The sequence below is a fragment of the Rhinopithecus roxellana genome, chromosome 2 (assembly GCF_007565055.1).
Source record: "Rhinopithecus roxellana isolate Shanxi Qingling chromosome 2, ASM756505v1, whole genome shotgun sequence".
Classification (NCBI taxonomy): Eukaryota; Metazoa; Chordata; class Mammalia; order Primates; family Cercopithecidae; genus Rhinopithecus; species Rhinopithecus roxellana.
In genome coordinates this window covers 5,656,509-5,680,287 of record NC_044550.1, presented here as the reverse complement: position 1 = coordinate 5,680,287, position 23,779 = coordinate 5,656,509, and the positions used below count along the sequence as shown (strand labels likewise).

Here is a 23,779-nt window from a genome sequence, read left to right as displayed (position 1 = left end):
AGAATTACAATCTGAGAGTTCCAATTACATGTATATATTGCTGCACTGCTTATTTTTAACTCCTAATAAGTTGATTTGGAAAGAAGAATTGTACTCATTAAAAAACATCATGTGTGAATAGAGTTTTGTATTACATACCCCATGTCAACTACGTCAATCAGGTATGTTCAAAGTTTTTTTGAAAAACAGTGTCTAGAGAAGTACTTAGGCATATTAGTTATTCAGTTACTATTTCTAGCACTAAAAAGTCAAATGATATAAGACTGGGCGTGGTGTAATATCAGCACTTTGGGAGACTAAGACAGATCACTTGAGGTCCGGAGTTCAAGACCAGCCTGGCCAACATGGTGAAATCCCATCTCTATTAAAAATACCAAAAATTCGCTGGGCGTGGTGGCACATGCCTATAGTCCTAGCTACTTGGGAGGTTGAGGCACAAGAATTGCCTAAGCCTCGGAGACGAAGGTTCCAGGGAGCCGAGATCATACCACTGCACTCCAGTCTGGGTGACAGAGCAAGACTCTGTCTCAAAAAAAAAAAAAAAAAAAAAAAAAGCCAAATGAGAAACTTCTATTTTCAACTTAATTTTAGTGTACTTTTATTTCTAGCAATAAATCTTATAGACAACGTTTGTAAACAGATATTAATAGAGGGTTAGCATTTAATTTTAAAGTCAACCTAATTTTGGAAAGGAATATTAACAATCAGATACCTTTTTACATAGTATGAAATAGATGCTGATACCCTTGCCTCCAGGAAATAGCTGTGATCCTGAAAGCTTTAGATAACTTGAATTTTTGTAAATTGAATATTATTTTATTACATATTAGAAGAACTAATTCTTAAAGGCCTCCTACTATGCTCTTTTGTGTAGCGAATATGCAAGTTGTATTTGTTTATTTTTCAAATTCAGGGAGTTATGGGTTATCTTTGCATATATGTATCTATGTGTTTAAAAAATAATATTGATGTCCAATTTTTAAAAATTAAAAACAGCCACTTAAGTAGGCTACTTAATTCCTAAACTTTTTCAGTAGCAGCAATTTAATAATAAAATATAACAACTTAAAAATTAAAGTTTGCCTTCTACTCATATCTCAAATCTTGTAACTGGCAAAATATTTATTAAAAGCAATGTTTGTCATCCCTTCTCTGGTTCTGACACTATATCGTTCTTTGTTTTTGTGACATATGTTTCTCCTTGTAAAGCAGCTGTTACGAAAGTTTGTTTTTAATTAACGAGAATTAATGTCCTGAAAATTTTGTGAGTTTTCAACCACATCATGAATAGTTCGAGACTATTGAAATGTGTTGCTTATTCCAAGGTAGGAACGTATGGGGTTTCTCCGAAAGAAAACCGGGTCCTCCTTCCTCATGAAGACTAGGCAAGCTACGTCTATACCATGAGGTGGGTAATATGTTCAAATAGCACAACTAGTTTCTCTTCTTCATGCTGAAGAAATTCTAGGAACTATGATACAAAATTAGTCAAAAGATGTCACTGAATCCTAAATTGTAGCAAGTCAAGATAGAGCCCTTCCATAGGAAAAAAATTTCTCAAATTTGAACAATTTTTGTTTTGTCATCAGTATTACATGGAAACAAAGCAAATGGATACTATTGAAAAAATAAGAATTTGAAAAACTCAGGTGAAGAAATGAGAGATAGTTCCTTGATCTGTTTCTATCCCAGTGGTAGGCTGAATCATTATGTGCTTTAACTGTTCCATGCCACTGTGCAGCTCTATACAATGAAGCAAAACCATGAGGTTTCTAGTCTCCTGGAGGTAAGTGTGGGTTGGAGGCTATCATTATGGTGGTCAGCCTGAAGGATACTTTACATTCATTGGGTTTATGGGCCACACTGCATCCTGTGTTTTAGAAGACACGAAAGGTAGCACGGAGTTTTAGTTGCAGTATGAAAAAGAGCCTGAATAAGATTTACTATGTTTTGTCCTGTTGAGGCAAGTTGAAACATTGCAGAGCTTGAACTGTCATAACTCATTAGATTCGCAGGGATAGAAAAGGAGTTATTGTGGTCTACATTATTCTGATGAGGACACCTAAGGGTAGGAGTCAGTCTCTGAATGGTATGCAGGTATCAATAAGGATGAAGGGTTAGATAGTAATTTTCCATGGCTTATAGGAATTTTCACATTTTTGAAAATTTGGCTTCATGATCTGGCATGTTGGTAAAATTTCAAGTCTTCTTTGAGGAGGTGGTCTGAACCAAGAAGACAGTTTCAGTTGGTGCTTGAGAGCTACTAAGATGAATTGCTCTAGTCAGTCACCCAACCAAGAAGACTGGACTGGTTTGGGGTGACTCATTCTGTCACATAGCTTCCGTATCCTGAATGTTGATACGGAGCCAGGAGAGAGATGAGTGTTGGAACACACCCAGACCCATTCCTAAACATTCATTTCTGCCATGCCCAGCTGCTTAGCACAGTGGCTTTCAAAATAATAGGTTCTCTGTTAACACTAGTAGAATTGAATTACATCTATCAAATCTTCTATAAATTCCAGCTTTATTCCCTGACTTTTCAGTGTCAGATAAGTAATTTCTACCTAGGGAAGCTCACATATGCTGCCTCATAAGAGGGTATCTTCTTAAATATTTGTTGACAGGGTGTCTACCAAATTTCATTGAAATGATAATTATGGCCATAGTTGTTAATCATTTATTAATATCTGGTCATGAGGGTTGGCTATAAGATTTGTTTTTTGTAAGAAAAGTACTCTAGAAGGAAGCCAAATTTTAGTGAGCTCATTGTACTTTATCAGTCATCATGACATTTATATTTAAGGATAAAAACCTATGTTTACTGGCACATAATCTCTTCTCTGCATGATTTACTATACTCATAATCCAGAATGTGTTTCACCATTTGAAAATTCTGATTATAAAACAGTAATAACTTGTTATTCAATTGTGTGGTTTACAAGTATCATGCAGGGTAAATGGATCTTCCCATTTTTTATTTAAATTGATGAAGCAAAGTACCATTCGGTAAAGTCTATTTTTAAAATTATTTATTCAGTTGACAGCCAATCCCAAACTAAAAGAGATGAAAAATAACACGATTATGAACATGACAAATTGCCTGTAGTTTAATGGTATGAGGAAGAAGGCAGTCTTATAACTTTAAGTATGTATGATTAAACCAAAACCTGTGCATAAGTTCTGATGTGGTACAGTGATACCAGATATCTTAATGATTCGCCAGTGGGTAAACTGGACATTTGAGTAGGATAAAAGTACGTGGATGTAAGGTATTTTGTCTTGTAGTGAAATAACCAGGTTGGTCTAAGTGTTGCAAACCAGGACAAACAATGGGCCAAAAAAACAATTGCAGACAGAAACAGGAACTGACCTTAGTTTTGCCACTAGCTATGGCTCTGGGTAAATAACCTGAGGTACTCACTTTCCCATGTGTAAAAGTGGAATCAGATGGAAGGAATGATCTTAGAGATTTGTAGCCTAGGCTTGGTGACAGGAGAAGGTGGAGCCTATATTTACAGTCCATGAGGACCTATGTTGGTGTCATTGAAGGGTGGCAGTTTTAAAAAAGAAGACCCAGTTTACATTTTAGGTCGTCAAACATTTGGGCATATCACAGCATCTTAGTATCTTATGTTCCCTGATTTGTAAAATGAGGTCAATAGTCTAGATCTCTAAAATTCCTCTTAGTTCCAAAATTCAAAGAATTATTTTGGATGGAACTTTAGAACAATAGAGAACTATTTTTTTTTCCTAAATTATGTTTTCAAAATACATTTTCAGATATATATCCCTTAGGTGTGTTAGATGCTGGAATAATTAAATATTGTTCAAATGCAGGGAAATTATTAGAAATAATCTTAGAGCCTAAATTAATTCCCAAATTAATAGATTCAACATGATGAATAGTTCTCTAGCAAAGCAATTTTTAAGAAATAAATCCTAAGTTTAATAATTACCCTCAATTTTCTTTTCTTTCTTATTTTTTTTTGATGTAACACACCCTCACCCTGATATTATCATGCTTGCATTGCTCATATGAAACAGGATAAATCTTTCCCAAAAAAGTGCTCACAGAGACATCCACAGAGAAAAACAAATATATTGTTGTTTCAAATAGTTTCAAATAGCAGAAAGGCAGTCTCTCACTGGTTTAGGACATCACTTAGTAATGTTTTAGAGAGCCACTCATTTTGGCATGGTTCTGCTAGTAAAACTTAATGTGATTTATGCTTTAATTAACTCAAGATAAATTTTTAGAAAAATTTAGTTCAATCTGTGAGAGAGTAAACATTTTCAAATCTTACAGTTAAGACTTCAATAGTATGAGAGCAAGTTTAGAAAACATTTTTATTAGACAAATTATTTAGACAAATTATACACAGAAAGCTCTGTCACTCATAACTGAGGCCTCCAAAAATGTTTTGTGTGTTTGTATAATAGGCAATACATCAAAATAAGCCTATTTTAAATATTGTACATGGTTAACAGTTTGTTGATAGCTAAAATCACTGCCACATCTGGTATGTCCCTATATAGCTTGTTGTAAAGATTTTTTTGTTTTAAAATCAGAGTTGTAAATGAGATCATGAATGTTACAAGGGAAAACAAGTTGTGCATGCACTTAGGTACTTGTTACCCTGGAAACAAAATGGTTTTTGCATGATAAGAAATTTTTCTGCCTTACACAGTAGACAATATTTGAAGATTTAGTACAAAACAGTGACAATACAAGATGCTCCCCAGAACAGAATTAGCATCAAAATATAATATTATCTTAAGAATATACCTTTTAATTTCTCCTAAAGCAAATCACATAGGTTGATTCCTATATCAATCCTAGCCACAGAATGAATTAGATTAAAGTAAGTGTATGGCTGCATAAAAACACAGAATAAGTTCTTGTTTCCTACTTACCACATTTTAATTTAAGGATTACAAACAAAGTTCATCCTACATTTCTAACAAGTAAGAATGCTACTTTAAAAGGGTTGTGCACAAAGAGGCACTGTTTTTGCTGTCATCCTTCTATATACTTGGCACTAATGTAAAAAATACATAACTCCTCCAAATAGAACTAAATAAAAAAGGGGGTTGAGTTGAGAGCCCATTATGGTTATTATGTTTTCTTCTTTAGGATAATAAATGACAGTAATTTAAGGCCACATCAATAGTTCTTAGGGCTCCCACCCCTCCCGAAATATCATAATTGTATTGATTGACCTGCTGCTTTGGAAGAGGATTATTAACCTTCAACGATCTATGTTTCAACTCTCCTAGAGCTCTATGTGCTGTTGTGGATGTGGTTCAGCTAATAGCATTTTTCATTTAGATAATTAATTAAAAGTAAAATTATCAAGGTTAGCTTTATACAGTGCTGAATAACAAATGCAAAACCTATTCAAATGAGTTACATCTAGGAACAAATATTAAATTGCCCTGGATGCTTTAATAACAAAAGTATAAAATATTTTCTGTTGGCAAACAATGCGAGTCAGAATAACATTAAAGCAACCTGCCTTTTCTAACTGAAAAGAACCCCTGCACTATACATAGTTCCTGTATACAATACTTTTGTTTAAACTAAAGCTTTATTAAATGAATTGCAATAGCAATGGCCGCCTTTTTATATATATATACACATTATATAGGTGCATATATATGTATATATATGAAATACTAATTTATTTAACACAATAGAGGCTTCTGCCATATGATAAAGTTTACTGTACATAAGAAAAAACTTTTAATACTGTACAATCACATAAAGGTCATATGCACTGTTGCAGTGCAAGAGTAGTTTTAACTGTAGTCTTGACTGGCATATTAATGGCTTTTTTGTAATCCTACAAAATTGCATTCTCATCTTATGTGGCCTGAATGGTCTTTAAATTGTTTTATAATCACTGCAGGGGTTGCCTTTGGTCCACAGTTAAAGGACACTCAACAGCAGTGGAGCATTGTATGGATGCAGCAGAAGAATGTAAAAAGACTGAAGTTATTGCAATTGTATTTCTAAAAATAGAGAAATGTTACAGAAGAGGCCTTTATGTAAAATTAATCCTGCATATACTTTTAGTATACTCAGTGCACATTTCCTATACTTGATGTACAGTATATGAAAAGCAGACTAATAGGATCCTAGTACACTACCTTCTTGGGGAACAAGTTGAGTAATGAAAAAAAGTGGAGGAAAATGTACAGGAAGGGAGGGGAAAAGAGAGAAAATAATAGAGGAGAGAGGAGAGGGAGAAGGTGGGAGGAAAATACTAGAATTGTTACTAATAATCCTGATCTTTTTTTTAACGTTACATCCATGTTAGTCCCACAATATTACAGTTGCTCCTTGCAAAGGGAGTCCTAAAAAAGAAACAGTGAAGAGATTTGTTTGATGCTCATATGGAGGTGCCTCGGTCTGGATCATTACCCAGATTGAGCCCCAGGGTAGGAGTTGGTTGATAAGGAATAGATGACATTGTTTTTATAGGACTCCTGAAAAAGCCCCCATTAGGTGCCCTGTGCCTAAAAGGGCCAGTTCGGTGCTCAGGCACGTTGCCAAAAGTGAAACCAGAAGCAGCTTTAGCTGACAGTGTGCGGCTAAGAGTCTGGATCTGCTCTGGGATAAAGGTTGTTGTGGTAATATGAGTGTTCCTGAAATCACTGATTTGCTCCAGTGCTTGTCGTGTTGGCAAAGTGTCAATGTCCAGAGGGGTCAAATCAATTGACGAGGTGGAAAACTGTTTATGGGGGCTGTCGTCATCTGTGCACAAGCTATTTACACGTCTATGGAGGTGCTCCAGGTCAATTTCCTTGTCATCCTGGAGATGAAGAAAAAGAAAATAAGGTTCTCATCAGTACTAGCTTTGATGGTTAAAAAAAAAAAAAAAAGTAGTTCAGCAAACATGTAATTAACTGAACTTTGTGGTTTATCCATTTAACAAATATTTATTGAGCACCTAGTATGAGCCAGGCACTGTGCTAGGTTCTGGGGGTTCCAATTCTGAGATAAGGTTATCTATAATAAATATTTTTCTTGCAGTAAAGGTTTTAAAGTGATCATATGCCACATGCAACTACAATGATATGGAAGCAGCTGATGGGTGATTGCCATTCTAGGAAAGACAGGCCCAGGCAAAATTGTACCAATAGAAAATACGGTTTTGGCAACTCTAACCCCACGTCTTCTTTATACATGCTTCCTCCTTTTTCAGGGTGTCTTATTCCAAGTTAAATTTTGGTTCCTTTCAACCACTTACTCCTAACCTTAAGTTTCCATTCTTGAAAGAAAATGATATAGTAAACTATTTCATACTAAAGTGTTAGTGACTGTTAAAGTGTTATTTCTTGTAAGCCAAGGATATGTGAGATTGTTGAGAGAGAGCAATACTCAACACAAAATAATTTCTAATTGAGGGATTTTATGCACTCAAGGTATCTAGCACCTGAATCAGTCAATATTGTGAAGTCAGTGAGATATTTAGGGACCCCTTCAAGTCAGGGCATGGGAGTGATAGCTTTAGTTTAGGGCCAGCTTTATGCTAACTGACCTCAAAACCAAAGACGCGTTAAGCTATGCTAATGGCGTCTTGGTAAGAAGGCAGTTAATAAACAAAAATATAAGTAAAATCTCAGATTTTTGGAATTGAAACCAATTTATAAGTTCCTTATAATTTTCACTAAAAGTGAGTATTAAAGATTTGAGAAATAAAAATTTCTCAATATTTGAGAAATAAAACTGGAAGGAAATAAAATTATCCTTGTTATTAGTCTTATTTATAGCCAAACTCAATAAGTTAAATTTATGAGAATTTAAAATATTTATTAATCAAAAGAGGAGAAAATTTTTTTTATAGGATCTGGATTAGCTGTCACAAGTTAGAATGGAGTATGTATTTTTTCCATTGTGCTATTATAGTGTTCCTCAGTGAAAAATATTTTGATGTGCATCACTGTTTTTCCTTCTCCCTTCTCATTTCAAAATTCAATAAAAAATATCCATTTATGCAATATTATCACTGAGACTTTAGAGGATTGAGACATATAATTTTATGGTTCCCACAGCAACTGTAATGTAGTCATCCATCAACAGATATAATAATGCAAAATTTTAATGTCATGTATAGTAATTCAAAATATAAGGAGCTTGGGGAGTCCTTACTTTCCAGATTTTTAAAAATATGAAGTCTCAGCTATAATGTTGCATTAATGTGGTCTTTTGCATTGAATCAATGTCAACAGAGATACCAGAAGCTTATTCCACAAAGAAAATGCTACAATAAGACTTGATTAATTTATAATTCATTCTTCACATATTTAGAATGTATGCTCATTCACACAGGTAGGAAGCTAAAATTCATCTTTGCTAAAGCCAAGCTTTTCCTTATAAATGATGCTGATCAATTTTGCATATAAGGTGATAAGAAGGAATCCTTACACTACTTTTGAAATCACCCTGTTTGAAAAAAATACATTAACATGCAACAATTCATATGCAAATGAGAAGTCGTATTTATTGTGCATTAAAGCAGATCCTTTCAGGATTCGCCTCAGGCATCAGTTAGTCAGCCAAGTTCTAGCTATAGAAAGTTTAAAACTTTCTTTGAAGCTATCCATCAAATCAAATCGTTTAGCAAATTCAGATCGGTTTTTGTTTCAATTTGTGAAGCTTTAGTGAATATGACCTCATTAGTTAAAACATTTTCACCCCATTGGTCCAATGGAAATAAGATAAATGAATCAAGATTTAACTTCAGATTTTCTTTAATTTATAAGTCTTATATTTCATGATGAAAACAACACTCAGGCCACTACAAGAGAGATATGTGTAATTCTGTAATTATTCTTTCAGATATTGAGATAAAATTTAATATGGCCCTGACGTTAAGCTGACTCCAGAGTAAAGGAGAAAAATTGAAATTTGGATGTTTCCATGATGTGGATTTTGGATTTGATAAGCTTGGGGCCATCGAAGAGCTTCTGTTGATCTACATGAGTAGAGAAGGAGGCAGTCTAGTGGTGAAGAGAAAATTCTTATCATTTTTATTATAGTATTGTATTTTTGGGGGGCTAGTCTTAGAGACACGAGGAATTTACTTACAAGTTAAACAACTAAGTGAAATAAAATGGTAAGTATCTCTGTGAACTTGTCAAAGGAATCATGGCCTTTAAAAATTATTGAATTAAAATCTATTCTGAGATTTGAGAGAATTTCAAAGCCTATTATGGTATATGAAATTCTAAGTCTTTCAAATACTATAGTCTCCTCTTTACTGATCTAGGGATAGCCTAAAATGGAAATTGATATTGATCTTACCAATTTTTATGTATTTCCCAACTTTGTTTTTAATCTTCAAAGAAGAAACAAGGACCACCCCCGACCCATTATCTTCCCTGGGTTCGTCCTCCCTGGAAATACAGCCTGCTTGTTGATTTAATTTAGAGCCAAAGCTCTCAATCAAGTACCTCTTTTGATGGAACCCGGGAGCCTTTCCTCTTGTTCCACCACGTCTCCAGCATGGCTATGAAGCAGGAGAGGACAATTCCAGCAGCCAGGATACAAAAGACCCCTGCAAAGCTCTTTATGTCCAGGGCACCTCCTTTCTGCTTTGTGTCCACTGAGGAGTACAGGTCACACTGGCCATTCTTAGGCCACCATTTGTGCTTCAGGATGTCCATGTCACCATTCTGCTGAAGCTCCAGGATCCTTGGGATAAAGAACATAAGCGTGTGTTATTACAGACATAGTTATTGCCCTTGTTCACAACACATCCATTTATAACCCCACCTCTGTAGGATGGTGGCTGTCAACGGGAAATGAATATATAGATCTGTTTGTAGATGGAATGCCAGGAAATGGAAAGTCATCATTGCATTGATTCTACAGACAGCATTGCACCACAATGCTTTCCTCTCTCTCTTCACCCATCCCGCCCTCCCAGCTTCCTCTCTGCTTTTCTTCTTATTCTTCTTCTTCTGGTTCCATCCTATAATTCTAAATATTTTCCTCCTGGTTTGCTGCAGTGTGTTTTTACAATCACATTTCAGAGGCACTGTTTTTATATGCTTTCAAGTTGCTGCAGTTCTGTGTTCCTTTCCTGCATCCAGAATGATACTCTGGATCTTAATGCTTTTATGAAGAACGTTTTGCTGCTTAGAGCAAGATGCTGGCATAATGTCACCCAGCATATGCTACACACAAAGAAATTCAATTAAGAAGACCTATTATTTAACACAGTGTGAGAGAAAGCCTTGGGACAAGTTTCAAGTTGATAAAATCCATCTTTTTTGGTTTTTCGCACAACTCATCTAGTTTCCCTTTTAATGCCAAAGGGGAAGTAATCTTACCTTGGAAAACAAGAAGAAAAGCTGACCAGAGGCTTTCAGAAGTAGTTAAATTCAAATAGGAAAAACCCTCTTCTTTTTCTTCTACTTCTTCTTTTTCCCCTCCCCAGAGTCTGAGGATAGCTGCAGACTGCAGCTTTTTAAAGCATGTTTTTTCATACAGGAATTATTCTCAATTTCCAGTGCTTCTTAGGCTCTACCTGAGGCCAGCCTAGCTGTGGCCCTCCTCCCGCTATGCCCTTTTTCACAGGGCAAGGAAGACCAGGCCAAGGCTGTGTGCCTGCACAGAGTATGCATTGTTCTCTGGGTTCCCTGGAATTCCCTGGCCAAACAGCTTAGTGCTTCCAGGGCCTGCTAAGCCTATTCCCAGGGTTGTCCTCCTGGCAGAAGATCTTACATCCATGGGTGCACCATAGTTCTATAGGGTAGAGTTTGTAGAGAGTGTGGACAGAGCTCAGATGAGTGAGCTCAGGTGCATACAGCCTTGGGTAGGAGACACTTCAGTGTGCAAGATGGAGCTGCAGGTGGAAAGAGAGAGTCCCAGAGCCCTGTGCTCCTGGGTCGGTGCAGACCTCCTGGCTAGTCACATACAAACCTAAACCTGGCCTCCTAGGGGTTATGAAGGTATATTTGTCCAGATAAAAACATAGAATATATTATATCTGACAGGTTTCAGTTTAATGTGTAATTTTTACATAACTAGACTTAGGGTATGTGAACCTATATTTGTACTCTGGCCCAAGGTCTTGGATTATTTTGGGTGAGACTGATTAAAACTTAAGAGAGACGAATGGAGTTTCCATGACCTTTTTACCTGTTTCATGTCATCCATGTGGCTAGAAGAACAAGCAACATGATAAAGGAAAGAAGATTCTGGGCGTTGGAAGTGGGGTCAGTGTTTAACCTGAGTTAAACAAGAGTGAGACCAGCCCTCAAGGCTCTGGTGGAGGGTTGGGCTCACGTCCCTGTCATCTCTCCCAGACGTTCCCACAGCCTCAGCTCTGGTGCCCCGTGCCAGCACTCCAGGACTGAGACTGTACTGAAACCTCCCCCACAACCTGGACCTTTTCTCCTTGCTTCCTATGAAATGTATCTGTCTAGAGTGTTGCTCTAGAAGAGCAACGAATTTGATTAACTGAATTTACTAAAATGATTATAAATATTAATGGGTTATATGTCACCCTTATTTCAGCTTCCATTCCAGAAAAAGCCATTTGCATTTCCAGAATTTCCAAAAGTGCATTTCACAGCAAACCAGTACCTAGAAAGCTTCTGTTAAAAAAAAAAAAAAAAAAAAAAAAAAAGGGCCTTGTGGTTATTAATTCCAGGAAACACACTCTTGGAAATTTACAAAGATGTCAGCCTATTAAAGACGCTCAGAAGACCAGCAGAAAAGAAAACTTCATGATTTTGTTTAATTCAGCATTTCCCAAACTTATGACCTTCATTCCCCTTCCCTCATTTTGCTCTCCAAGTAACAGGTTTAAGAAATATACATGGGAAATAATCTCTTGATCCAAAGAAGCAACTACCTGTCGAAATTTCCAGCACTGTGTTAGGCAGTACACAAAGAGGTAATCATGGATCAAAATTACTTTCTTGGCCTATTTAAATGAATATCATTTAAATGATGTTGGCATTGCTAATCGATAGGTATAAAGCTTCAGTTATGCAAGAGGGAAAAGTTCTAGATAACTACTGTACAACATTGCACCTATAGTTAACAATACTGTATTGTACATTAAAATTTTTCTTAATAGAATAGCACCCATGTTAAGCATTCTTACCGTAATAATAAAAAATAATGGCACATTCTTTAAAGGCCCTAGGTAGTCAGAGCACCATTGAATACCTTGGAGGAAAAATTTAATCATTTTTGAACAAATAATTCTTCTTAAATTTGAGTTTATAAGTACTTGTAGATATAAAAGGCAACCACAGCAACATTTGCTTAATGATAATACAGCTGGGCACAAAATGAGATCCTATTTCCCTGCTCTCCTATTTGCATCACACAGTATTGGTCAATAGTTGTGTGATATGGTTTGGCTCTCTGTCCCCATACACATCTCACCTTGTAATAATCTCCATGTGTCAAGTGCAGGACCGGGTGGAGATAATTCAATCATGGGGGTGGTTTCCCTCATGCTGTTCTTGTGATAGTGAGTGAGTCTCATGAGATCTGATGGTTTTATAAGGGGCTTTCCCTTTGCTCGGCATTCATTCTCTTTCCTGCCGCCTAGTGAGGAGGTGCCTTTCACCATTACTGTTAAGTTTCCTGAGGCCTCCCCAGCCATGGGGAACTGTGAGTCAATTAAACTTCTTTCTTTATAAATTACCCAGTCTTGGGTATTTCTTTCAGTGAGAGAATGAACTAATACACTGTGAAAGTGTAAGAATTTTCCTTCATAGCACTTATCATTATTTATAATTACTTGATTAGTTTGTTCCATTTTCTAGAGTGTGTACTCATCATCCTCCATATTGCCTACTACAGAGCAGGTGCATATTTATTGATGGGATGTACTTAACACAGTTTTTGGTACATGAATCCTAAACTCTGATCTCAGATCCTATTCTTTTTTCTTACGATTGATACTGTTTTCTAATTTATTCCATTCCTGTTTTATTCATCTATCCATTTAATGAACAGTTGAGAATGACTTCATTCCAGACATTTCCTCGGGTATAAAATTTATTCTAAACCACGACTGCACATTCCATCAGAGTGGCTTGAGTGACACTGTGAAGCCATTTTTTTTAATGCCCTCAGTTCATGTTCATTCATTCCTTCATTCAGGAACTGATTTACTGCCTGCACTTTCTTCTCAGTGGTATTTGGGGCTCTTGCATTTCACGTATTTACTTTTGTCTCCTAATTCTTTCTAAACCTGGAAAATATTTTGACTTTAGAAATAATTATTGAAGTATATATATATATATATATATATATATATATATATGCATCATATATATGCCTCATATATATTATATATATATTATACCTCACCTATTTCAATTCTAATAGGAATTAAAAGCCTTAAACCAAAAAAAAAAAAAAGCATTTAATTGCAGAATTTTTAGGTTCAGCCAGCTGAGCGATAGGAGATCACCAAGGGGAAAGAAGGAAGCACCCTCTCTAGGTGCTTCAAGCACCACTATGCCACAAAAGTCTCTTTGTATGGTTTATTTTATGCTCACAGCAGCACAAGTGGCTGGGGCATTGCAGGGAGATTTCTTCTTTGGGGATGTACAGAGCAATTGGACCGTATGACCCCTCAGTCACCCCGACAACAGATTCCAGGAATACAGGCTGGCATGGGCTACAAGTGTTGGAAGGGAATGAAAGTGTTCTCTAAGTCCAGAGTTCTGTCATAACATTTTGCTACAAAATGTAGTGCTCCTGGAAATTCCATCAGAACGGTCTCACCATGGCCTCCTTTTTATGATTTAACAAAAACCCAATTTAAAGATTAGGTAAAGGAAGTGTGGTAAAATATAATGCACTGCCTGGAAGATGAACAGGATGAATTCTTATAATAAACAAAGAGATATGTTCTCTTCAATCTTCCCAAAGCACTGGCCCTTTTAAATTGAACTTGAAAAGTCACCTAAAGGAGAATTGTATCTTGTAATTATAAGCAACAATAATGTGTGTGTGTGTGCGCACGCATATGTATGACAATGCAAAAATCCAGTTACAAAATTCTTAATAAATACAAGAAAAACTTTTGAGTTTATGGAATAACAATGTTTGTTTGGTGTGCAATTTCCACAAGATGGCAGTCTTTGCTTATAGAGAGCAGAGAGTTACTGTGGTTATAGTTAATCTATGGGATTGAAGTGCTGAAGTATAGACTTCTTGGGGCTGTAAATATGTAAACCATTAGAAATAAGTTTAGCTATTAGGTTGTGATGAACTAATGGCTAAAATCTCTTTTTGGAGTATAGTCAGAAAAATTCCTCCTATTGATGATACATAACAACACTTACATTGGAGGGTTAGTGTGGTGTGAATTAATGAGACCACACATGACAGTCTCAATGAACAAGATGCATGAAAAGCTCATTGCTTGGCACGTGGAAGGCGACTCCAACTCTAAAGCTAGACTTATTATTGTCACACGTATGACCATTGTTCTTTCTGGCACATATTTCTTAATGGAGAATTATATGCCCATATGATCAATGAATGATTCACTGACAAGGACATCTCATTTCCTTTTTTTCATCCAAAATATTAAAACATTTGTGATCTCATTGAACAGAAATTTTAGAAGTCCAAAAAACTTACTTGCAATTTGAAAATGGCTGATAGATCAATCTTGCACCCACTGAATTCTTTATTGGTATAAATGAGCAAATTTCAGGGGAAGGGAGTAGGGGAATCAAAAGATCCTTCTTTCACATTAAAATTAAAGAAATCCAACAGGTTTAGGCATTCATCTTGAAGAGCCTTTTACTTACTTTGAAGATAATAGCCTCATTTGTGTTTGAGACTCACACTAATTTTTGATTCCTTACCATTTTTAATCACTATTCTAGGAAATGATTTTCAAATTAATTTATTTGTTACAAAACAGGTTGCTGAAAGTTGGATGCAAATTTCTAATCCCACATAGGTCACTCTAATTTTGTCCTTAAATACCATAGCTGCCAGTAAGTTCCTCTCAAACTTTTCTGGAATCATGGCCCATATGTGAATTCCTACCGAACCCAATTAAAAAAGTTACTGGTTATTGGTTATCTAAGAAAAATGACACCTGCCTTTTTAGTTATTTCTACTAGGAAATTAGAATGGAAAAGGTTGCAGACATTATTTCTTCCCTGTCTGTTTCTCCTCCCCCATTTTATAGATGAAGACACTAAGTAATCTAGCATAATGATTCCCTAGATTTTTCACATTGAACACACAATGTCACTGCTGTAGAGTTTAAATGACTTTTTAAGTTGCTCACACAGATAGTAAACAGTTGAGTTGGGCTTAGAACTCAGGTCTGCCTTCTAGCACATTTCTCTCCATTATCTTACACAGCTTCTATACGTAAGTATGCAGAGAAAAGCTATCTTCTTTAGTTTCAGAGATTTCTTAGACCTTGAGTAAACCTCTCATCAATATGTTTCCTCTAAACCAAACAATATAATTATAGTGTGATTGCAAATTTATTCATGCTACAATTTGGGTATGCAAAGAAAATGTAGCTTTTCTCTATATCTTAATTGATCTTCCTCAGGAGGACTGTGACTACTGAGCAGTGGGAAAAAAACTAAATTTAGCCCAATAAGATTTAAAATTTAATCTCATCTAATAATTTAACGTATCCTCTAGCTTTAGCTCAATCTACTTGAGAGAATTACTCAATTCTTCCCATTTCTTCTCTTTTCCCTTACTCTTTTTCAAGATGGCATCAGGATTTATGGAGGACAGCATTAGATCCCTGAAATTGGGGATTTAGGGGAAAGGTCTCCTGCAGGTCCTTGAAATTGCTTTGACAGCTCTCCTTTGAGGTGGGATGGGCTTGGGTTCAGTTTTAGAGATTAATAGGTGACTGCTCCTAAAGTCTGCAGAGGCTATAGGTGCTAAAAGTTGGCTAATGGAGGGCTTATGGGCTCCTCCCTGCTGCCCCAGGCTCCTTTGGTTTGTTGGGGTGCTCTACATCTTTCTGAGCTTCTGCCATTTTCTTTGTCCAGGCCCTGATGAACCTGTAGCCCTCCAGATGGTATTATGACCTCGCCTTGTTATTCACTGTGGAGGGGCCCAAGACAGGTCCATATGCTCTAACTCAGCGTGGGAGGCACAGGAAAGAAAAGGAGGCCTGGGAATGATGATTGAACCTGTGCTTTTTCCTGACCCTGCTGCTCTGGCGTTCTTAATGATTTGAGGTGTTCTCTGTTGTTAAAGAGCCTGGTGTGCCCTGGGAACTCCCCCAGAGACCCTAATGGGAAGAGAAGCAATAGGTCTTCTACCCTTGTTGTGCCTTTCAATCTATCTAATGCTTTCTTCTTGCCTTTCTCTTCTCCTGACCTCTGTTAGAATACTCTGGCCAGAAGATGTAAGGCTTCCTTTCCTCTCCTGAATATTCTTCTTACATCCTAGGTCTTCAAGCTTCTTGTCCTGTCATAGTGAAAGATAATTCTAGCTATGTAATGACAGAAACTCTATGATATGAGACCTTGTAGGTATTTCTTTAATTTGGAAGTATTGAGGCAACTTGGAGGTAGAGATTCGTGAGGATAAAATAACCATCTTAATATTTCAAAAATATTTTATCAGTACATACTTATGAATTTTATGTAACCAAAATTAAAAAGATATTTAGGAGAGCGTCCCATTACTCAATACTGTTTAATGTCAGTTATCACTGAGAAAGAAATTTTGAAATTTTTGAAAAAATAATTATTTTTTTCACACACTGAATAGATCTATTTTGGCTCAGAATATCTGCATTATTAAATTCATTTTCTGGGTTTTCACAACATTTTCCTCTCCATGGTTACTGAGAAAGTATTAATAATAGCATGCAGATGATTTTCAGAAAAACTTTAGCTCAATAGGTTTTTCATTCATTCATCAATTTTTTCATCCTAGCTTTGGCAAATGTAGGTAAACTTGCATTGAAGCAAAATCACTTCTCAAAGATTAAGATTTAAACAATCAAGCATAGTGGCACTTTGATTGGCATATCTAATATTACAATTTGCATATCAGAGTTGTAAAACCCAATTCTATCAACTTGCCGTGAATCAATCATCAATCGATTACTTTTCTTAAGCAAAATCTCTTAGTTGATCAGTTGGTAACATTCAATGCAACAAATATTTACTGATAGCATTTAATACCTCAGTAATACCAAATAGTGGAAGGGAGACTATTAGGAGCTATTTCATTTGTTTAAATTGAACTTTTAAATATTTCTCCTAGCTAGTTGAGCCAAATGGCAGTTGCTTAATTCCAATCCACAAAGAGTTTCTATCATATAGGTTAATAGCACTTCATGGTATTTCAGATAAATTCGTAACTATCATCTTCTAGACTAGAGGTCAGCAAACTTTTATTGTTAAGGGTCAGATAGCCAATATTTTAGACTTTGTGGACCATATGGTGTCCATCACAGCTACTCAACTCTGCCTTTGTAGTGTGAAAGCAGCCGTAGAAAGTAAGTAAACAAGTGAGCTTTATGTGTAAAAACAGGCAAGCTGCCAGAATGGCCTTCTGGCTATAGTTTCTGACCTATTTTGGAAACCTCAGAGAAAATAACTCTATAAGTCAATAAGTTCTCATTTCACTGATAAAGATATTGAAGTTGAGAGGGTTTAAGTGATCTAGCAAGTCCTGTCACTAGAAAGTATGTCTGTTTTAGAACCAGAGATGGCGATTCCTATTCCAGTGCTCTTTCAATAGTGTATTAATATGTATTAATTAACATGTAGTAATGTTATTATGTGTGCATCTTTAAATGAGTACAAAGTGATCATGTGTTGAGTCCACGTTTCACCACGCTGAGAAAGAATTTCACATATACACTGTATATTAACAATGGCAGCATAATCCTTCAAGTGAATTTTGAATTTATTTGGTTTTCTGATTATATTGTAATATATATCTGAGCATCTATTCTGAGATTGGAAGTGCCCATGTTCCAAATGAGTGACTGCCTCACTTATACAAGATAAGGTAGTATTTGTCTTCTGAGGGTTGCATTTGCTGAATCATTTTCTAGGCAATGGGAGCTTGAGCCTGAAGTCAAGGTGATATGAGCAGATATTACACTCCTAAAAAAAAAGAAATTCCAGGGTAGTGATTATGATTTACTAAGAATGGGTAAGACGATGAACTGAGGCAGAAAAGGTTGTGTCTCTTTTAATCAAAGATATAAAAATGGTTTCTAATTATGTGTGACCAGAAGTACTGTAAATTAATTAAAAGTTTTTCAGAATTGGTAAAGAATTACTACACATGCTTAATGAGAATGACAATGTGTTAGTACTGGAAAGGACCTGGGAGATGGGATCACATTTAACTCCTGCCAGTGAGGTGAAGTGGCCTGCCCAGCTTTCCACTGCAGGGCTGAATAGACAGGCTGGATTTAATTATAAACTCCGTTATTGCTGAAGGCTGCTGCATAGCAGAGACCTGTTTAAAAAGAGAAGTTTCCTGTGTTGCTTCAAACCTGATATGCTACTTTCAAATTTGAAAAACGTAATTTGATAAAGTACTTAATTGGTCAGATCTGGTTTATTCAGAAAACAATGTCTATGTCCTTATGTAGTTACTAGTGTCTTCCTAAGGCATCCATTCTGTGTACAGGGGGAAAAAACCCTGTGAACTTTATTCAGAGTACCTATTTTCCAAAAGAATAGCAAAAATAAACACATGCATGATGCTGCAGTTTATAAAGGACTTTTCAAAAACAGTGCATATTATTTTATTTACTTCTTAACCTTGTGAGGGATGAATGATATTGATTGACTGATTATTTCAAACCCCTCCTGCCTTCGACCCTGTGCCTCTTACTCTTGTAAAAGGTTTTAGGAAGCCTGATATTACTAATTCTCCTTTTACAGGTGAGGAGATTGAGGCTCAGAGGTGAAGAAAAATTTCCCAAAGCCACATAGCTGGAAAGTGATATATTCTGCTTTCAAACTCGGGTCTTCTGGCTTCCGTACTTTTTTTGAATACACCATCAAGATCTTTATTATCTCCAAAGAAAACCTGTATAAATGGAAGCACCTCTTTACTTCCTGCTTCTTTATAAACTGAGAGGCTGCTACTCAAGTCCCTTGGCTAACATGTGTTCCACTGTATCCATTTACAAACATTACAATTTGTATAACACATCTTTATTTCCCCGGAGAGCCAGGGGAATATCTCATGAGTTCATTAATCACTTTGTGATTAGAGTAAACGTCAGATGAATTCATTATCATGAGGCACGTAGGGGGCTTTGCCAATGTTATCAAAACAAGGAAGTGTGTTCAAAATAAGCAAGTGGTGTCCTGGAACCTTGTCCTTACTCAATGTAAGTCAACGTATTGTCAAGTTTCCAATCTGTGTAATGTAGGCTCCCGTAGTTATTCCAATTAACTTTTTCCTTAGAGTTTAAATAATTCTCCATAAAAGCTACACAATTAAATAACATTTAACTGTTTTGAAAAGCACGTTGTTTAATCTTTAACATTTAGAACAACATTTATGTTCAAATATTGATGAAATTTTTGCTGGCTCTAAGAACCATCATAATTTATAGACATGTTATTTGGTTGAAACTGAACCTTAAATTTGAAATATATGGTGCCCATTCAAATTGATCTCTCTAGGTTAGAGTCGTCTCCTTCAACCATAAGTCTTGCACTGCCTAAGGGGGCAAAATCAGCCCTGTTCACAGAGAAGCAATTGCTTGAAAAATCAAATTAGCAACATGACGGATCTCAAGACTTTGGTGACTAGTGAACTTTAATTATTATATATTTTATGTGTTTATGCTGGCAGTAAAAGTCAAGCACTCATTATAGAAATGGCAGACATGATCTTTCATAAAATGAGTACTGGGCGGCAAATGAATAGATTATCAGGGTAATGAAAGCAAGCCAGAAAGATGCTAGAGAGCTGAGAAGACCCAGACAATGGCTCCCACTGAGAGAGAGGGCATAATTGCAATTGGAAAGAGAACACTTTTGGTGATCTTTTAAAATGTCAGCTTCATCCTTAAGCTCAGTGTGATATTTAGGTTATAGGGTAAAGGAGAAAAAATATTTCATTCTGCAGTGAGAAACTGGCAATGATCGTCTCTGTTTAGAGTCACTCTTCATTTTTCTTATGCAAAACTTCCAAATGCACGTTTATGAAAAGATGTCATAAAATCAAACTTATTTTGCTTAGTGTATTGTATATATGTTATGCATATTTATGTATATTTTCATATCCTTGAGTCTGACAATTAAACTTTAAAATAGGTGAGATCCTCAGGTGTGTGCTGTTTGTAAAATGGATAAAGATTGTGACATGCAGCTTTGACACAGCCTTAGGAAAGAGAAGATTAAGAAGGATACTTTTTGAAGAGACAAACATTTTCCTTAGAATTTGCACAAATTCTAAACTTTTAAAAAGTTGAATAATAATTTAAATATAAGGAAGGAAATCATTATTCTGAGAACTACTCTAGTAGGGCTTTAATAGTGGGAGAATTATTTTATGATGCAAACAACATCTAAGTTAGAGGTTGTACACTGATACATATTTTTAAAAACTCAGAGTGTATTTATATTACAGGTGGTGGATAAATTTAGTGCACTTAATGAAAACTCTCAGCCAAGAGCGAGTTAGATCATCAACAATAGTACAACTGTGGGATAATAATGTTACTGTTTTACCCACATTTTCATAGATGGGAAGTCCAAAGTATTTTTTAAAATTATATTTTAATTTTTAGATGTATTTAGCATTATTACAACTCTGAAATAAAGTGTTTTGATTTTTTTTTTTTTAGTAGAGTGTTTAGATAGTAACATAACAACCTTTTCTTTAGGTGGCCTAGAACCACAGGAGAACAATCATTTTCTCTTCATTTTAGACATTTTGATAAGTGAATTCTACTTATAAACTTCTTTCCATCATGAATCCAAATATGCTATGAGGTTTCTTTTTCTTTTTCTTTTCTTTTTTTTTTGAGACGGAGTCTCGCCCTGTCGCCCAGGCTAGAGTACATGGTGCGATCTTGGCTCACTGCAACCTCCTTCTCCTGGATTCAAGCAATTCTCCTGCCTCAGCCTCCTGAATAGCTGGGATTACAGGTGCCCGCCACTATGCCCAGCTAATTTTTGCCTTTTTAGTAGAGACGGGGTTTCACCACATTGGCCAGGATTGTCTTGAACTTCTGACCTCAGGTGTCTCACCCACCTCGGCCTCCCAAAGTGCTGGGATTATAGGCGTGAGCCACCGCATCCAGCTGAGGTTTTTATAAATGGAGGAAAAGTCCTAAAACTGCTCCTTGGATGTTCACCTCCAATTACACTACTGTATAGTTCCACTGCAGGGTGACCACATGCCCGGAATGGGGCAGCACGAGAGAAGGCACTACGCAAAGATCACCAGATCTTGGTTTTGGAGGGATGGCCAGTTTAGGAACAACATTTTGGAATAAGTGTTATCTTAGATGAGAAATTAGGAATTAGTAAAACAGGTGATGGCATGGAGATTGGGAAAAGAGTACTCTAGGTAGAGGAAACAGCTTGTGCAAAGGCCCAGCAGGAAGAAAGTACCGGCATTCTGAAAAGATGAATGGAGTTCCCGGAGACTGAGCATGAATATGGGAAAAACCAGAACCACACTGGAGAAGCAAGGCTTGTAAGTTATTTAAGGAGTGGAGACTTGATCTTGAATTTAGTGGTTTTTTCTTTTTTTTCTTGTTTTTTTTTTTTTAGATGCTAGCCTTCTTGAGGACATATACTAAACTTTGCACTATTAATTTTGTATTTCTACCCCCTGACACATAATATCCTTTAGTAAATATGAGTGAATAAGTGAATGACAGGAGGGCATTCTTTTCTCATGCTTCTATGAAGACCATCTCTCAGGACTCTGATTCCATCTCCTCTGCAAAAATGTCCCTTAGAACTGCCCATTTAGGGTTGAACTATGCTGCCTTGTGACATCTCCATTTTCACTCTGAATTATTATTTACATTTGATGCATGTTTTTCTTCTTGTGCACTTCTTATATTCTCAACCAGGCTATAAACTCCTTGAGGACAGGAATCTTAAAATATGTATTTCATCCTATTCATTACACCACAAGCATCGTGACTTTCCTTCTGCATTCACTCAATAAATATTTGTAAACTTGATTTGTCATAGATGTAAAAAACAAAAGCACTCGATCTCATGATATTATGGACCGAATGTTTATGCCCTTCCAAAGTTTATATGATGAAGCCCTAAGCCCCATTTTAATGGTATTTGGAGATGGGGTGTTTGGGAGGTAATTAGGGTTAGATGAAGTCAGGAGAATGGGGACCTGACTGGAAGGGATTAGTGCTCTTAGAAGAAGAGACACCATCATGTTTGCTTTCTCTTTACACAAAGAAGAGGGGCTGTGAACACAGAGCAAGATGGCAGCTTTCCTACAAGTCAAGAGAAGAGGCTTCAGAATGAAATCTACCTTGCTGAAACCTTGCTTGATCTTGGACCTCTAGCCTCAAGAACTGTGAAAAATAAATTTCCATTGTTTGAGCCACCCAGTCTGTGTCATTTTGTTAGGAAAGCCTGGGCAGACTAAGAAACATAGATTATGAAATACAGCACAGCAGCAATGTCATGATTGCAGAGTTACGGGTGTCAATTACGGGGCACTTTCCTTTTTACTACTTTTCCAATTTTGGAATGTTCCTTCTGACTTTCTTCCTTCTCCCTCTGAATCATATCTGGGCTGAAACTAATATGAGACCCGGAACCTTTAGAATGTATGCTTATTCTTCTCTCTGTTAATAAGTGAGATGTTTTTAAAAACTAAGATACATATCAATGTTATATCCTTCTTTTTAAAAATATCACTTTATAATTTGCAAAGCATTTCTATTGTCATTACGGTGTTTCATTTTTTACTACAGTCAATAAATTAAAACAGATAAATACTAGATTTTATTATTTACTTTAGCAAGCAAATTCTTCATATTCAAGCTTTCATTAACTTAACTCCTGTTTTGTGAAAATAATAAGTTAATAAAGATTAACTGTGTAGACAAAAAGCATGAGAGATTTAAACTACTGAAGAAACCAAATTGTTTTTGAGTATTTCACATATGATAACTTGATGTGACAAACCTGATCAACTACTTAAACTGATTGTAAGTCATTATTTAACACAAGATCTCCAAAAACTTTATTCTAAATGGTGATAGCTAGCTTCACTTTAGTTGGTAGAAGCTGATCTTCATTAAAATTATAATATCATTATCTGTATAGCATTTTATTTTTAGGTTAATATAAAACATCACCTCTTTAAGTATATATTAACACTGCTTCTTTAGTAAGAAAAAGGATTCCTTAAGTAGACATGTAAATTCAAATGGACTACCTGGATTCCTAAGTAGTTTCAGGAATAAATCTGATTAGTAACCTAGAAGTGTTAGCTATCTGTTTTTAATGAGGCAGCAAACTGAAATGATCTGACATAAATGGCTATTTATAAAAAAATTACATAATGTGATATAAAGTAGCAGTGAGACTCGTCTAATTCCATGCAGAAAGGATAATTGATGTGTTACTGCTCTACTTCACAATTTAGTTTTCCCACGCACGGGAGATATGCTGGGAATTAGTCTATTCCATCTTGTTAATGAGACTTATCTATTACTTCAGATAATGTATCTATTTTCTTCAACCAGCAGGACTAACTGCTTATAGGAGTGAAGTTCTCAGCAGTCATATGAAAGAAAATTTA

General features: G+C 36.0%; 1 protein-coding gene across 2 annotated transcripts in view; it reads right to left on the bottom strand.

Moving 5' to 3' along the window:
- Nucleotides 1-4,326: 4,326 nt before the first annotated feature.
- Nucleotides 4,327-23,779, bottom strand: part of GRID2 (glutamate ionotropic receptor delta type subunit 2) — a 1,566,068-nt gene continuing 1,546,615 nt past the window's right edge. Inside the window, exons 15-16 of one of the 2 annotated variants that reach the window (XM_030916966.1) lie at nucleotides 9,463-9,703; nucleotides 4,327-6,818 (exon numbers count right to left, since the gene is read on the bottom strand). In XM_030916966.1, the coding sequence (XP_030772826.1) occupies nucleotides 6,396-6,818; nucleotides 9,463-9,703 (664 nt within the window). In that variant the 3' untranslated portion in view covers nucleotides 4,327-6,395. The remainder of the gene's footprint in view (nucleotides 6,819-9,462; nucleotides 9,704-23,779) is intronic. The other variant, XM_030916977.1, reaches the window with a different exon arrangement.